Raw genomic sequence first — 18,190 nt, forward strand, 5'->3', positions numbered from 1 at the left:
GCTGCTGATGGCATCGCACAGTGTCAGTATGCAAACAGTGAGGGGAAATCTGGAATGCAGTGACGACAATATTGAGGGTTTTCTTCCTATTCTGGTCACTGGCACCAGGGGAGCATGCAGCGGTTCTTATTTTAAATATGGCAAGTCTGAGGAATGAGAATGGTGACGTTACAGTGTAGCAACTTGCAACTGAAGTGGACCTAAAGCCCTTTCAGTCTCTGGGAAGTTCAGTTCTGTGTGCTTTGGCTTTTGGAAGGTCTGTAATGACTAGACTAGTTTGACTAATGATAGAGATTAACGACTGTCTTCTAAGGATTTAGAAAGTGCTGTGGTTTTTTTTTTTTTTTTCCTGACCTGTTTTGAACAGGAAAAGCAGGTTGGGAATATGCTGAGGATGCAGTCAGCAGACTAAGCAAATACTCTGGGTGGGATGGGATGTGGTGGAGGCCTAGGGGCTTACTGCTGAGAGAATCTTTCGGGGATAATTCCGAATCAGTGAAGGTGAGGAGAAAAATACATGAAAGCACTTCATAGATTCAGCTGAGTGGCTCTGAGCCAGGTAGCTCTGGAACTCAGCAGCACTGTGCGTAGTTTGGTCAAGAAGCTGGGCAGACAGCGATGTGGTTACAGGACAGAGGTCGTTCTGCTCGTGTTGCTGGTCTCATGAGCTGCAGTCAGAAGTGATTATAAAATAACGGACTCTAGATGCTTTGAGACAGTCAAGATAAACCAAAGTTGGGGGAAAATTGCTGGGGAAACGATTACAGTTTGTTGGTTGCATGTCTGTCATTGAGCATAAAAGAAACTTCAGAGTTTAGATACAGAATGGGAAATTGTGTTTGGAGTATGAAGAAAGAGCCAAGGAATCATTTTTCTTGTGCCAACACCGCAGTTTTCATGGCTGTAAAACAAAGCTTATTTAGCAAGAGGGAACATGTAATATTTGTACTGAGGTCACTGTAAAAGCACATGAGTTTGCTTGAGGTATAATTATGGTAAAGAACCAGACACCCTTGGATCTAAGCACCCTTGAATTTGTAACTGTGCCATTCGAGTCAGAAATTCTTTACAAAAGCTGTTACAATTAATGAGTAACTTTTGAATTCTATTTGGCAAGCACAGTACATCTCTTCAGAAATTCTTGTTCCTGTCTATTGTTACTAATTCCAGAAATGCTGTCTCGCATGAGCTATAGGTATAATACTTGTGCAAAATACATGGCAAATAGGGTTGCTCTTGAACAGACTATGCCACTAAAACTCAAACTCTATGAACTCTTTGTGTAAGAGGAGTTGCATTTTTTCCTGAATGCTCCAAACCACTGCCCTCCCCCCACGCACTTGAATGTTTTTCTCTATTGTTCACTGTACCCAGGAAAAATAAGACTGCGGTTTATCATTCATTTTTGTTTTTTACCCACATAAAACATAGAGTGTTTTTGAATTTTATTAAAAACACTCTGTTCTTCGTCCCCCAAATCAACTGGTAAGCACTGATACTGAGGAGATGGGCTTTTCAGTAATTCTCTCGACATAAGCAACAAACGGTGCTTTGCAGATGTGTGTTGTTCAGTTAGCACTGTGAGTGAGCGGCCGTGCTGTGCAGGAGGGTAATACTATGAGAATCTGCTTCTCTGGAAGGTGCAATGTTAGAATACCAGTTACACACTCTTCTCTCTCAAACAGATTCTGCTGGCATCCTTTATGAGTTATCGAATGCTTCATGCTTGCTACTCTTCAGTCACTTTAATCAAATTTTATAGGTTTACAAGATGTTTTTCACAAATGACAAATGAAATCTAAGATCTGGAACTTAACACGTTTTATTCCTCACCAATGGTAAGGCTTGCAAATAATTGACCATGATGGATATGGAAGACAGCCCAACCTGCTCCTGTCTGAAGTAGCTTTTCAGTACTAAAAGGAGTAAAGAGGTCATTGGTTTGTTTGTTTTGATACCGTCAATGGCTTATGGGCAGGTTCAGCCCGGTTCCGTGATGAAAGGGGCGGGGGACCCAAGGACCCATGCCCTGGGAAAGGGAAAAGGGAAAAAGGGTAGGGAGATGGGCCTGAGAACAAAACAGTGGCAATGATCTGAGGAGAAACAAACTAATTTACTAAATAAGATATTGGAATGCAAAATAACACAATATAATACAATATAATTACAATTTAAGCTAATAAATCCAATAAAAATGAGAGTGTCCAAAATTAAAGTAGGCCTTACTCTAGTACTGACGGTGAGACGGCTGGGGAGCGAGATGCTGCCGGGATGAGAAGAGGGAAAGTCTCGTGATATGCGAACAGTTTTATCTTTCCCTCTGAACGGAAATGGTAACAGAGCAGCAAAGTCCCCCGGGAAATGTGGTTCTTCTGAGGAGCAGGTACCTGGAACTATCCACGATCCACGGAACTGGAGCATTAACTCTTTAACTCCCAGTACACTACATGATGTTATGATGTGAAATGCCAATAACCAAAGTCATAAAACCATGACAGATACAAAAATTGAAGTGGCAATTTATACCAAGGATACTATACTAATATAGTAGCTCCTCAAACTGTGTCTGCAAAACTTCTTTGTGGCACAGCCCCAGGCTGTGCTTCAGATGTAAGGATCTTGTGTTTCTCTGACCTGTTCTTTGTATACTCCCTCTTCAGAATATATCCCACTTCTGTACAGTGGACACTTACAAAACTGCTTGCTATGCAGAGGTTACTATCGTTATCTGTTGCATGATTTTCTCAAACCTTTCTCTAATGGACTGCATGAGTAGGCTTGGCCAGCTTTCTTCTCAAACCAAGAGATGCTGTGGCCCAGGTTTCCTGTGATATTCCCCAAATCTAAGCTTCATTTGTAAAATGAGCTCAACTTGATTTTGTTTTAGAAGTTGGATACATTTGAAGTATCACATTAAGTTCAGAATTGCCTTAGTTTACGTGCTCATCAAGAGTTTTATCACACAGTATCTCGCTGAAAACAATCAGGAACTTGTGATTTTCCTCAATTCCTTGAATTTTTGCCCTGTGTTAATTGTTCAGGCTTTCATTTACAGGCACAGAGAACTATCTCTAAAAATGCTTTCTAGGTAAATGCAGTCAATTTCTGACCAAATGTCAAACCACACATGTAATCTCTTGACTCATGTATTAAAATATTGAAGATAATGTTCTCTCGATAATTCTTCATGATGGGAAAACATTCCTCCTTTTCAAAAAGTGCATTTGCATTTATCTTGCTGTAGCATTCGCTAAAAGATTACTAATGTGAAGCTTTATAATTAATCCTTTCTGCACTGTTGTAAGAGTAATCTAATGGACGTTTCTGGGGGGACATGGTGATGGGAAGATATTTATAGAAAGTATCGAGGGACGTCTGACAAACTGAGGTACATAGTTTGGCTTTTAGATATTTAGATATCAGCTCAGAGCAGAGATGGTGCTGATGCTGGTGAATATGCAGCTTGCTGCTGTGCAGTGTGAGCACACTCTGTGCCTACTGTTCCCAGCCCACCCACCATGTTCTGAGAAGAGTTCAGCTTTTCAACTGCTGTAAACATTGCTCCAGCTGTGTGAAACCAGTGGAGTGGCTCCAGTAGTTGCTGGAAGGCCAACCGAGGGCAGCCTTAATTATGCAGACTTCTTAGAGAAAATAATTTAAGCAGTCCCAACACTGAGCAAACAAAGTTTTCCTCTTAACCCCATGATAGCAGGAAACCCTGATCCGGAAGGACAAGGGTTTTTTGTTTGTGTCTCTTTCAGAATGGCTTCTCTTGAAAATCCTCACTGAATCCCCAGTTGTACCTGGCTGTGCCTCCAAATCTGGGCCCTTTGGTTGAGTTTCTTGTTTCTTCAAAAGGGAGATTCCTCCATGCGATACTCTGCACTCTACTGTGCTGTAGGTGTTCTTCTGGCTCACTTTATGAGGCCTTTATGAGGTAAACTTGGGGATACCAGAGATCCATTCTGAAAATTTTAATGCTGTCTTTCAGAAATGCACCTTTTTGTGGCCTTTTCTCTAGTTGCATTGTTATCTTGTGAGAACAACCATTGGTGTAACGCAGCCTTTCAGGCAGTAGCTGTTCTGGCAGGGGAGATGGGGCAGTTACTTAGCATGCCCAGTGTTTGAGGCACTTTTTTCCTGTGGTTTGGATGGTTCTGTACTGATGGAGGAACAACAGTGGGAACATTGAATTGTTTATGTATAAATTATTGATTAGTTTTAAATTAATGAAACTGACAAGAGAAGCACATGTTAAAAGCTTCTAGGGTTCATCAGTCACCACCTGTTACTTAAGTGAATGTGATGATGGGATGTAAATAAGGCATTAGATGAACCCGAGCACCTTTCGGTGACAGAAAAAAATGAGCTGAAAAACAAGACCGTAGATATGAAATAATAGCAACAGAATGGAGTGAGATAATACAAACAGCTCTAACTGCAGGCAGGAGGCATTACTGTCACTGTAGATCTATGATACAGATAATGTAAGTACTTGAATAGCCCTGTTCTTCTCTCAGCTTAGTCCATCCCCGCACATTTGCTGCCTAACAGCTTGCTTGGTGGGTACAGGGAGAGCTGGGGACTCATAGCCAGTGCATCAATTGAACATGCCTAATGCTGGTTCTTGAATTAGGGTTCATAACTGGCAGGGTCTGTGTCACTGGTCCTTTCCCTTTCCTAAATGGAATCTGGTGTGGATTCCCTAAGTGGCATAAGGGAAGGAAAAAGAAGTGATTACCTTTTCATTAAAGCCTTAAATTTCCTCGGGTTTTAGACTGACTTTAACTGGTGAATCTATCTGGAATGGGGAGAGAAATCCTTTCAGAAAGCTGTGAGCAGTTAAAGAAAGAATGGTGATGAAACAACTCATGATCGATACGTGGTATGCTGACAAATACTGAGACTGTAAAAGGTGCACAGCATAACTGATAAGACTCTAAAATGCTTTATATACATGACCTGAAATGTCAACCAAATGTCGAGTTCTTGGAACTGAGTATCACAGTACTTCAGAGATTTTATGTTATCTCTGTGGGACACAGTGGAAAATAACTTGATGGAATTCAAATGGTGATTGCTTGATACTACTTAAGAAAACATTTACCTTAGTGTTCTGCACAAATTCAGATTCTGTATTTCAGCTAGCTATGCTATTTAATGTCTTGACTTCCTACGGTTACTATTAAATGCTGCATTCTGTCTTAGTGGTGGTTGTCATCTTAGTGACTTGCATAATTTTTTTTTGCATGTATTTGAAAAAATCATAACGGAAAGTGATTTAAATTCAAAACTGTAGGACAAACTGTCTATGATACAGCAATACTGAAAATATGGCAAATCCTAAGACATCTCTGTCCATTTTACCAAAGCTTATTCAATACTCTGATGCTCTGCCCTGTGAGCTTTGGGGTTCAAGTGTGTGCCCAGTAACTGATTGCTCCCCATAGAGCCTCCACTATGACTGGTTGCTATTTTTCCCTCCCTGGCCCAGATGCTGTCAGCTCTCCCTGAGCAGCATTGACTGAATGGGAACCATCTTTTTTCACACACTTGGTTGAAACAGTAGAAGAAATGGGGACCCATGTCACTTGCTGGAGCGTCCTGAAGTCTCAGCTGACAGATGCACCAGATGCTAGGGCAAGGAATGTCTGACAGCTATATACAGGTTGCTTTAACTATCCTGAGTTAAATGTGATTTAGACTGTGAATATAGTGCTTAATCATAATGCTCAAAGCAAGCAGTTTACTTTTATTTTTTAAAGCATAAGTATAGAAGCAAATAAACACCCTCAGGTTTAGTCTATTATGGAAGTTAGCTCTTCTTTTGTGCATTGAGCAGCTTGACTCCTTCCCCTTCTGGTAAGAGCTACTGAAGGGTGTAGCCTTTGTTTTCCTCCTTTTTGATGGAGTACCATCAGTGTTTACAGCCCGTGTTATCTTTCAAGTCTTCTGGGGGTTTATATCAGTTAAATCTCTCTTGCTTTCCTCTTGCTTCCACATGCTGTCCTTTTCTTGAGGAGACAGTCTGACCATCCTGCTGGTTTGAGTATGTCTCCACATAGTAAGCATCAATTCTTTTACTAAACCATTCATTTTCTTCACTGAAGTGTTAAATTCTCTTCTCTTCCTCTGAAGATATATATACCATATGTATACCATAGAGCACAGTTTCACTGAAGCCTGTATTCTGTTTGTCTGCACAGTGCAAGCAGCAAGCTACCATCTCACACAGCTCGTTACTGGCTCTTGATAGAGACCAGATGCTACCCACCCATTTGCAGTAGCAGATTTCCAACCTTTTCCTGTTTGTACACTTCACAGCATTTTCTTGTAAAAGCGAATCTCCACTGAACTATTTTGTTTTGTTTTGCTCAGCTTTACAATTAAGCATATGTGATTGCTGTATTAGTAGCAGCACCAGAAATCTGGACTTTGCTTGGTTTCAGTTGGAGACAACACGTTTTGGTGCTGTCGTTTCATTAGTATCTTCTGGGAAAGGTTAAAAGATTATTTTCTATCTCTACATGTGTGACTTCATCTTCTGTTCTTGCTTATCTTTATGTGGTGGGGGGGCATACTGAGAATTAAGTGACTCAAAATATACATAAGGTGAGAAATCATTCCAACTCTGTGTGATCCTAGATTTGCCTCTTGGTAAATAGAAAGCTAAAGCCTACTGTGCTATAAACTTCTCCCTTTATGCCCAGTGTCTGTGCCTTTAGAAATCTCACAAAGTATGATTCAGATGCGTGCTTGTTGAGCACTTGCACCTCTTTCCTTAGACAAAAGGGACTTCAGTGAAATGTCACAAGGATTCTGGAGGGGAGAGGGAAGAAAGTTGTGTCTAACCGTAAACTCTTTTCTTACCCCTGACTTTTCTTAGAGGTAATTAGAACAGATGGCAAAAAGATGGGATTTCTAAGTTGTTTAAATGTTTTACCATCCCCTCCACACTTCATCAGTATTTTGTCTAAATCACTAAAAAAAAAAGGCAACAGCAACAAAAATAATCTAAGAAGTCAGCACGCTGTTCAGAGTAGAAAACTTGCTTTTATCCATCCAAGTGTCAGCAGTACCAAAGATCTGAAGGTACTTGCCCACTTTAAACAAAGGTGCAGTTTGGGACACCCTTTCAGAGCAGCCAAACAAACAAGCTCCATGCATCTCAACAATGTTTCTTTTAACATCACTTCTGAGCATTTTTCGTGATGGGCAACATCCAGTTTGGTCTGAATACTTGAGCCCATCTGCAGCAGATCCCTGATGTCTGCAAAATGGCATTCCGTGCTGCATAAGCTTCTTGTGTGGGTTTTGGATGAAGGAAATACAGTGTAACTTAAAAACTCTTACAAGCTGAGTGTACAAGCAAGATAGATGTTTAATCACCTTTTTCATGTTCACTACTTTGTTTGTGAAAGACTTAGTCCCTGTTTAAATATTTAATGTCATCCAGTATTGTACTGTATTTAGACTCCAACAAAAAGCATCTTCTTGTTGCAATTGATAGAATTCCATTTTATCCAGCTGCCTTGAATGCTGTTTGAACTGCTAAGGGTTCATGTATTGTTTAGAGAGGGGAAAAAAAAAAACAGAGCATAGTGCAATACATGTGCAAGTGATACATAGCAGTGAAGGCATAGTCTCTGCAGGGGGGGATCAAGAAGAGAGGGCAAAAATGGCACAAAAATTGAACAATAAACATTAGAACATGCTATGCTTGGCCAGTGATACATTTAACTCTTGCTTATCTAAGGGGTATTTTGCACAACTTACGTATCTAGAAGGTATTGTGAAGACATTCTGAGAGGTTTTTTTGTTTCCTGCTGTAAGGCAGAACTTGACGTTAACCTTTTGTAGCAGTGGAAGACTGCAACTGAAGACAGACCTACTCAGGAACCAAAATCTTTTTTGTATGTGTGCTTTGTATTCTTTCTAGCTAAGGAAACTTCATTGGACTCCAGTGTCATTTTAGCAGCTGGATTATTTCCAAAGGGTTTAGGCTCAGTCAGTCAGCATTTGAGAGTCTCAGTGAAACTGTGCTCCCAGCCACCAAATGCATGTCTGTCTCTCCAAACCACCGTGTCATTCAGCCCAGTACTTGGCTGGTGTTGGACTGTTCATTACCTTCATTGTTTGTGCAACTTTTCCATTAGAATTTTTGTCAGTGGTGAAGTCAGATGGCAATGATGACATTCTTGGCATAACTTCTCCTCCCCCCCCTCCCCATACGTAAGGAAAAAAAAATACCATAGTAGCACTTAATTCAGTTTCAGAATTGCCTTATTTGCCCTATTGGTTTGACAACTCGCACTGCTTATCCAGCTACTGTGACACAGCCAAGCAAATGCCACAGGGCGAGCAACCGCTGCACTCAGAGACGCTGCCATAAAGCATGCTGAGAACATGCTGAATTAATGGCAGTAAACTGCAAATCTGCTGTGAACTGAAATTGCTTCTGATTTGTAAATGGTTCCACCTTTATGATACATTTTTTTTTTTTTTTAATGTCAGACTTTAAAACATAATTAAATTACAGAAAACTAGTGTTCTGGAGCGGGCTGCACAGCGGCTTTGAGGGCACTTGAACAAGTGTCAAAAGACTGGAAAAATCTGTTCTTCTGTCATACAGAATTTCCTACTTGAAAATAGTGACATACTTGTAAAAGTCTGTCTCGTCCTCTTCCAATGCACTCTAAGACAGCCTTGGCTGGTGAACACACCTAAGGGCTCTCGGAACATTTATGAACAGATCCTCTTAGTGCAGCTCACTCAGCTGACAGGACTTTCACTGTTCCTTTTTCCATCCTGCTTATTTCAGGTGACAACCTGAATATACAGCACTGCACGCCCATACGCTATTTTCTTGAGTGTCTGGTCCTCTGTAGGTGCAGAAGATTGTAGTCTGTCACTTTGAAAATTGTGATGTTGATCAAAAACCACAGAAGGATTGGAAGGAGTCTTGAGTTGGGTGTGATAATGGAACTGCCCTGATAGTGGAAACAAAACCGGAATTATGGTGGCAAAACAAAAACATCCCACAGCAAATGGCATCTAGAGTACAAATACTCATTGTCAATTAGTTGTAATACAAACCAATGTCAGAAAATTACATGCTGGCACTCAGTGTTTTGACGCAAGGGCCTAAGACCTCTCTGATCAGAATTGCTCTTCATTTTCAGACCATCTTGCCTGTGCCTTTTTCAGGCCCTTTAGCTCCTGCTCCCCGCCCTCCTACCAAGAGAATCAGTCTGTCCAACCTTCACAAATTTCCATGCCGTGCATCTTTTTGATTTTATCCTCTCGATTCCCTTTTACCTTTATGGATATTGCAGCTCTCACATGCAGAAATGGTTATCATCAATGTATTTTTATTTGCTGCGTCACAATATTTCTGTAGGATGTTTGTCAGGAATATCTTTTGAAATAAATGTTCAAGGCCTGTAGCCTCAGGCTGCAGATTGCTGATTTGAGAAAGATGTGCCTGCATGTTACAAAAGCAACATTTAAGATCAGACTGGTTGACTGATCTTGCCCCAGAACACTGCCTTAAAAAAACAAGTGGCAATTATTTTAAGGTTGTTGTTGTTTTTCCCTTATTTGGCTACCCCAAATTCAGCCTCTCTTAAATGCTTATGCTTTGTGATTGTCATATACAAGGGCTGCTCTGAAAGTATTGCCTCCTATTATTTTGGCCCACCGTGTCAGAGGCAGGTGTTGGTGGTACTGCAGTAGATGTTGAGCCTTCCTGCCAATACTCCATTACATCTTGCTGTGTGACAGATGGCAGCAGAGGGGCACTCTGACAAAATGGTGTCTGACATGGCAGCGCACAGGGAGCAAAGGTGTGGAACTGAATTCCTCCATGGGGAAGAAATGGCAGCCATTGACATTCATCAGTGCTTGCTGAACATTTATGGAGCCCAAGCAGTGGATGTGAGCACAGCGAGGTGGTGGGCGCTGCGTTTCAGCAGTTGCAGCAGTGAATCACCTCTGCTGGTGCAGAATCTTATGACTGCGGCATGCAGGCTCTTGTTCACTGCTGGCAAAAATTCATGGCTAGTAGTGGTGACTAAGCTGAGAAACAGAGAACTTGCTCTATCAAATAGTTTTACTGTGCTCTTTGTATCTGTTGTAGTTTCCATGGAAATAAACAGGAGGCATTAGTTTCAGAGCAACCTATTTATATGCAAGTGGGTTTTGAGAGATGTTCTGAGAGAGCTTATGGAGAAAGGCCTCACTCTTTCTGCAGGCTATTAAGTGGTCAGGACCAAATTAACCTAAGTCAGACAGCAACAAAAGAAAGATGTAGTTCACTTAAATGAGATTTTGCCTTTTTTTTTTTTCATAGTTCATGTAATGCTTCTGTTTTACCGCCCCTTCAGGATACATCTTCTGTGAGAGCTAAAAAGATCATGAACAAAAGTTAATGTGCCTTGCTAACGGGCACAGGCAGCTTGGTGTGGCTCCTGGTTTTCTTGTACCTATGACTATGCATTTCTTTGCGATAAGAAAAACTCTGATCTCAACCCTCATCTAACTCATTACAGTGGAGTTAAATACCACTGCATGCTTTGAATGTGAATTGGGCAGGGAGAGAAAGCAGGGATAGGGTCAGAAGCCTGGAAATAAGTAGACAGGAGCAGATTAAAACTAATGCTGTGGAATATTGTAAAGGAAATAGTAGCTACATGACTAGAATTGAAATTTCTGCCAGCTCTTCATCTTGTGTTTGGGTCCCAAACTTCCGACTGTTCTAAAAGAACTGATGTTAGCAGGACGCTGCTTCTTTCTGCTTGCTTGATTTGACAAAGTAATGTTTTACAAATTATTAGTTATTATTATCACAATGCCTGGAATAATGTCCAACTACCTCTGCTCTGAAATACAACAGATGTGGTTTCAGCATGAGCACTCCTGGTTAGCCATGCTTGGTTTTAAATGCGCTGGCTTGAATGCATTACCTATCATCTCTCAGATGCTATCAAACATAGTGAATCAGCCTGCAGCTTATCTGTATCCGAAAGAAGATTTGAACCGGCAGGGAAGTATACACGGTCAGTCCATGGGTTATTGCTAGTGCTGGTATATGCTAATCGTATACTGAGTGATCATACTAAAACCACGTGGAGCAGCTTTCAAAAACCATGTATTATATTTAGTAAAACTCAGATATAATTACTTTGCATTCAGCAGCTGATAGTGGCCACCCCTTTCTGTTATTCTTACAGATTAAAAACCATTGGCAAACATAATCAGTTAGGATGTGCACTGTAAATAAGAGGCTAATCCTAAACTGGTCTGTGTTCTCACTGTGCAATGTGAGCAACGACTGTGTGACCTCCATTCCTCATCTCTCTTGGGCAGGTGTGCATTGCTAACCAAAGGCCACAGCTTTGCTTCAGAGCTGCAATCCGAACACTTGCACACTTCAGTACACCTAGGTACGCAACTGGGATTTCCCAGATGAATATAAGACCCTGCAGCTGAGCAGCAAGGGATATCAAATAAATAACTACATCTTTTCAGTAGCACTAGTATCACTGAGATGGGATGTAGATTTTAAGGCATTTCCCTCAGCACTGCTCGATTAGCCAACCTTTGGTTTAAAAAAAAAATAAGACGCTCTGTAGGAATTTTACATCTATTTTTGGAACAATTCCTATCTGAAATTATATCCTTTTTCAAGAATGAAGATTACTGTTTATGATGCCTGAGTAACAGTTACTGGAGTAATTTCTGAAAATAATCTTACATCAGTGTAATGGAAACAATCAACTTTGCAGATAGGAAAGAAATCGCTAGTTACTGTGGAAACTGATGCTGTCAGAGCTGCTGATCACTCACTGAGTATCTACAGGCTTGCTGCTGCTGGCTCTAAGCTGAGCCCCACATGCACAGGTTCAAAATCACCACTCTTCTAAGAGGAATAGGAAACGTCCTTCACTTCATATGTCATGACTGAGCACAGCTGTTAACACCGCACTGCAAGTACGGAGCTCTCCCCACTCTGCAGTCAGGGCTGCATTTTAAATAATGACAACGCATTTGCATTCTCTTTATTTATTTCAACACTATGATCTAGGAGCCTAAATGCAAGTTCTTCCCTTTTATTTCAGCAAGTAGCACTGCAATCATAACTTACAAAAATGTTTAAAATACAAAATGTACATGAAATTACAATACAAGGCTCTGTAAACATCTAGAACTTAATCTTTATTGTCCCATATTTTTAAATATAAAACTTCAATTTGAATGATTTCCGAACCTCAAGGAATGACATCCATTCTGAGTATCAAAAATAGAGTTTCAAAGCTCTGTATCAGGACAAAACAGTCATGTTCTTTTCATTCTTTGGTTTAAAAAGGATGGCAGTTCCACTGACAAGGTGAAAGTTTCACTACAGAAACGGAGATGGCTAGTTTATGGTGATTTCAAAAATAAAACTCCCTGCCCCTTTGATTAATATTATCCCATAATTTTCTTCTAATGTTGATCTCTTTTGACCCTCCTTATAGAAAAGCTACCTCATCTTTAAGGCTTTCCTTTGGGATAATCTAAATTAGAAGTTTTGGAAGAGGACTCAGGAAGGAGAAAGGACTTAAGGGCAAGAAAGTGGATGCCAACAAAACATCAATAGTTGCCAGGTTCTGCTGTTTAATCAAATTTGCATAGTCCAATAGAGATTGTGTGCTTTTTATATCACTAAAATTATACAAGATAAACAGTCTTTACCTACATTATCACACAAGCTAAAATAAAATTAAGACCCTTGTATTGAAGCTTTTACAAGGCAAATACAAAACTGCTTTAGTATCCAAAGCTATATATATATTTTTTTCATTTCATTTTTAAATAGGAAAGCATCTATGTCTACAGGCATCAAGGTATTTAAAGGCATCAGAAAATTTAGTGCATAGCAACTCTGTATTGTATGGGCTCCTATATTTTAGGTACAGTATGAATTCCAGCTACTTACTAGGAGAACTTGCAAGGAGAATCTGTACCAGTAGGATAAAGGAGCATAAATCCCATACAGTATGAAAAGCTTTTAAGTTAGAATTTTCCTACAAACAATGCTTAATGCAAAAGACCCAATACATGATTGAAAACTGGAACATGCCTTGCCACCAGCACACAGTCTGAAGACAATTGCATAGCTTACCGTGGGTTTTTTTGGTGTTTAATGTTAAAAACATAAGTAGATGTATTTCCTTATCTAGGATCTTTAACACAAATGAGTAGAGGACAGAGTAAAGCACCATCACTAAGGGACAGGTGTAATATCAAACCTTTCAGATTACAGCCGTGCCAATCTTTTACTTCAATTTAAAAAATTTGCATCACTGAACAATACATTCACGAGAAGGATGCTTCGATTCCCAGCATACATGCAGTGCCCTTGCATTCAGCTGTTTGAAGTAACAACAAAACAACACAATAGTAGCTTTAGGCTGGAGTCTAAAAGGAAGCAACTGATAAGAGTTACAGCTTCACCTGCTTAGTGTATGGTCTTCTAAAAAAGTACGTAATTCAGCTTCTAATCAGATGTGATTATAGCTACTTTAATGCTAGAACTTGGGTGCTGACTAAAATCTAGATGTAATGCTTTGCCTGCAAGAGGCTGAATGAAGTCTTTCCTATGGTTGTCCAGCAAAATGTAATGCTGGGAATCTGAATTTACTCTTATGGGTATGGGTATTACAGTTCGGTAATGGAGTTGACTTTAAGTCTTAAAAATTTACTGTCATTTTTTAAGAGCCTATGATAGCTTTCTAGAGAGCAGAGATGCATCCTCCACGTGCAATTAGCTGATAAAATGTCCATCGAGCATCTGAGATTCAGTATATTTCTCATCTTATTTGGCTGTGATTGTTGTACCCTGTATTTTCCATATCAGAAAGCTTTGTAAACTGACATTTCTTGAGGGGGAGGGAAACATTTGTGGCCTAAGCAGGCAGTTTCAGATCCTCTCCTAGGTTTCTAATCATAGAGGCCCGAGATTTTTAGTAACTATGTAAACAGATTGTTTCAGATGGATCAGATCATGTAGGCGAGGGAAACACATCCTTTGAGCGCAGCACCGTTTACTGCCGCCATGAGTCTTGAGCGTTTCTTTGGTAGCTTCTGCTTTACACATCTACAATTCAACACGGGCAAGTTACACGGCTTACTCACTAACTCACAGCAAATTACTTTTTTGCAGACTGAGTTTATAAGCAGTTTAAGGAACTGTATTATCTCCTTAGGACTTCAAAGTGGCATGGTGAGGCATGCAGCACATAAAAGATACAGATGTGGTCAAATGATTTATTGCATGGAAAACTTGAATGCCACTGAACTGGTGACTTGAAAAACATATTCTGCAGGGTTACTTGGAACACTTGGATCCTCAGCAAATATTAAAATTTCTCCTGTTATCTAACATGGCTTTGATGTTGCTGTTTAATCTAAAATCCTACTTCTCAAATTTGATTACAAATGTAACTTTCTAAGAAAAAGCTATTTCAAGAAGGAGCCTGTGCTAATAAAGTACAGGAAGATTACCCACAAAGTTATAAAAGTTAAATTTTGGAATGTCATTTCTATCCCAACACTTTCATGATGGAATGGTCTTTTTGCAGCCTATCAAGTAACATTTTCAGTTTATAAACAAGTGCAGATCTACATTTGGCTTTGCTTCCTATGAATCTAAGAAAGAAAACACTACAGTATTTGTATACACAATGGCTTCCACGGCATTGGCTTCAGATGACAGGTATGATCTGCCACTGGAAGATCATATTAAAAATAAAATTAAACAATATAAGCTTAAAGGCTTTCCAAAATGACCAAAAGGTGTTAACAAATCATCAGTTACAAACTACTCTATTTCTAAGGGAAAGCAGCACACTGAAGATGTGTATTAAATCTTTTTCCACATTCAGTACTGTGAATATTATAAGAGCAAACTAACATCTCCACACATTTGAAGCACTTATAATATAAAAGTATTCTATTTCAATGCAAAAAGCAAAGCTTATTTGTATCTTTGAAACAGTTAGAAGTATCTGGTGTAGACTGTGTGTCCATTTTAAGAAGTCTCTTTACAGCATCCGATGAACTATAATTATAAATGCTCTGTCTCTACATCAAAAATGTAACCCACTAAAAGGGCTTTGCAAGGATCCACTGTTCCAGTTCATAAAGGCCACAGAGTTGGAAGCACAGTAAGTCTAAAGAGGAAGAGGACGAAGAGTATTCAGAGAGACTGTGAAGTTTTCATGGATGTTTAGCTGTAAGCTTATCTGTTACTGGATTTCATCAGATATTCTTGTCTCCAAAGATCCAGGACACGTACGTGGAGACTGGGTGGCCACTGTTGTTCCGTGTGACACTGAGATCTGTGACATATCTCTTCCTATGATCTCATTTACTAAAAAAAAAAAAAAGAAAAAAAGGCTCTTTTTATGCTTTTCAAAACACGATTTACCAACCCATCTCTTTTAAAAAGAAGTATTGCAGTGCTAAGCTTTGATGCAGTAAATTAACAGGATGAATTAGGACGCTAACTTCAGTAACAGTTAAACAGGAAAAAGATGTCTTAGCTTCGCTTCTTAAACAATGTACTTAATGTGATCCACGTCAGAGAATCTCCATAACACTTGAAGAAAACAAGCAAGCGTGTATTCATGAAAACTAGGTCAACAAAAGGCACAGTACAGGTCAGCTTAGTACAGGTTTCTCAGAACTCTGCGTTCAGGTGTTACAGGCACAATTACCAACCCCAGGCCCTCTAAAGCTACTTACAGAACTTCCTCAGAATTTGGATACTGTTAATGCAGTTCTTTTTTTTTTTTTTTTAAACTACAAACCTATTTAATTGGCCAGTCTTCTGAATGTTTATAACAGTGCAGTAACAAAAATGGTCAACTTTTCTACAGGGATGGATTAATACTGACTAATATGCACATCAATTCAGTTTGTGTGTGTCAGCAGGTGCAGAATATCTCTTACTCAGCAAGACGCTGAATCCCTCAAATTACAGTAATAGAAGAAATGCCTCTGGTGTGAATTTGTTTGGATCTTCTGTAAGCATGCATCTAACAAAGTGGTCTATATGTTAAAACATTTTGTAGCTCCCACAGTGTTTACTAGCTGAATACCATGCAGCCATATGGCATTACACTTTCCAAAAATGACATTGTATCATGAAAACAATAACTGGTCACGCGGTGTGTTATTTGCCAAGTTTCTGCATAATTCATTATGTAGAGTCTTAAAGTTACAGGTTAGTTTGTACTTGTTTTTTTTTTTTTTTTTAAACAATAGTCTTCTACACAAAAACCTGCTTGTTTTTGTTTTCTTTTTTAAATCTAAGTGTGGTAGCTCCGTCATGCTTTGTATCTTGTTGTTACAGAAGTTTTTTGGCACTGTTTTTAGCATGAGGCCAAGACAGACTTGTCCGTAGGCAACAAATGGACAAGGGAAAGCTTGCAGACTCCAGAAGTCTTTAGGATGATTTAAATTATGTACATATGATGGTAAAAATGCTTTGGAGACAACTCAGACTGCAGAAGGCCGCAGCTGAGATCAAAGCATGCTAACTTTCTGCAGCGCAGTAGCCTTGCCACGTCTGAGGCAACCAGGAGAGGCTGTTCTGGGAGTCGTGTGCTAACGGGAGAAGTGAGGCACAGGGCTGCTGCCAGGCTGGCTGTGCCCAGCATCATTTTAAGTAGTGGAAGGATTGAATGGGGACAGTGAGAAGCCCCTATCCAGCACACTGGCTATCAGATGGAAGAGTGGGCATTTAAATTAGGAAGGCAGATTTTCTAGAGGAGTCTGGTTTTTAGAAGTCTGATTTAAAAAAAAATAAATAAATAAAATAACTGTATGAAGTCATACTGAATTAGGTAGCTTGGAATTCTTTTGGAATAGCTCACGGAAAAGATGTACAACTCAGGGTGGCAAATAACGAGATACCCGGCTCCGTCTACATGGCATTATCACAGAATGGTTTGGGTTGGAAGGGACCTCTAAGACCATCCAGTTCCAACCCTCTTGCTATAGGCAGGGACACCTCCCACTAGACCAGTGTGATCAAAGCCCCATCCAGCCTGGCCTTGAAAGCCTCTAGGGAAGGGGCATCCACAACCTCTCTGGGCAACCTGTTCCAGTGTCTCACCACCCTCACAGTAAAGAATTTCTTCCTAATACCTAGTCTAAATCTACCCTCTTCCAGTTTAAAACCATTTCTGTCATCCTGTCGCTATGTGCCCTTATAGAAAGTCCTTCCCCAGCTTTCCTGTAGGCAATCATAATTGTCTAACTGTGCAGTAGTATAAATTAAGACAGTTTAAAAGGTAAATCATGTAGTTAGTAAGAAGAGCTGAAGTCTATGCAGAAACATACAGAACTGAAGGTAAAAATCACATGGTTTCCCTTCAGTATTAATTTTTGAGCAAATAAGACTAAATTAGTAATCCGAAAGTTAGTATTCAAATGCATGACGCATTGCCTTCCTCCACAAAGAATCAATGTTAGCACAGAACATTGACTTGTCTGCAGTTAAAACTGAAGATTTAAATTCATGAGTGTAAATGCAGACTTTCTCTAAGGCTGGCTAGCAAAATTGAGGTTCTTACATGACAAATTGGGAAAGGAAGTCTATTTCATCAGTCCACAGAGAGGCCAGAGCTGATGATGGTTTATTTATTTATTTTAAATACATGCACTTATTAAAAATAACATTTCCTTTCTTCCGTCAACCAAAGTTTCTTGGGGAAGGCTGCTAAGCTGGCTCAGGATTCAGCAATAGTGCTCTCAAGCATATTCTTGAAGTTCTCTGGCCTTGTCTGCCAGGTTCACGTATGGTGTGTAGCTTCTCATTCTGTTGTCTTTTTGAGGAGGACCAAACTCATGAGAGTTAAGATGGTAGGGAACAGGACCTTGACTCTCAGTTTACTACGTTTTTTTTTCCCCCTAACAGAACTCTGCCTGTTTGGTGTGTTTCATGCCTGAGGATCTGACTGCTAATCCCACACCCCAGACATCTACTCACTAAAGATGAGGAATTAGAAATATTTTATGTACAAATAATTACAGAGATGCAGCTAATATTTAGTACTCTTGTGTGCTAACAGTCCAGGTTGCTGGTCTTGGAATAATGACTGGATCAGACTTAAAAGAAGCAGAGCAGTGGCACACACTA

At 39.9% G+C, this 18,190-nt stretch overlaps 1 protein-coding gene across 2 annotated transcripts in view; it reads right to left on the reverse strand.

Annotated features, from left to right (window-relative positions):
* NFATC3 (nuclear factor of activated T-cells 3) overlaps positions 12,048-18,190 on the reverse strand; it is a 61,031-nt gene continuing 54,888 nt past the window's right edge. For both annotated transcript variants that reach the window (XM_021409024.1, XM_021409023.1), the window contains one exon: positions 12,048-15,415. In XM_021409024.1, the coding sequence (XP_021264699.1) occupies positions 15,291-15,415 (125 nt within the window). In that variant the 3' untranslated portion in view covers positions 12,048-15,290. The remainder of the gene's footprint in view (positions 15,416-18,190) is intronic.

Source organism: Numida meleagris, chromosome 10 (genome assembly GCF_002078875.1).
Source record: "Numida meleagris isolate 19003 breed g44 Domestic line chromosome 10, NumMel1.0, whole genome shotgun sequence".
Classification (NCBI taxonomy): domain Eukaryota; kingdom Metazoa; phylum Chordata; class Aves; order Galliformes; family Numididae; genus Numida; species Numida meleagris.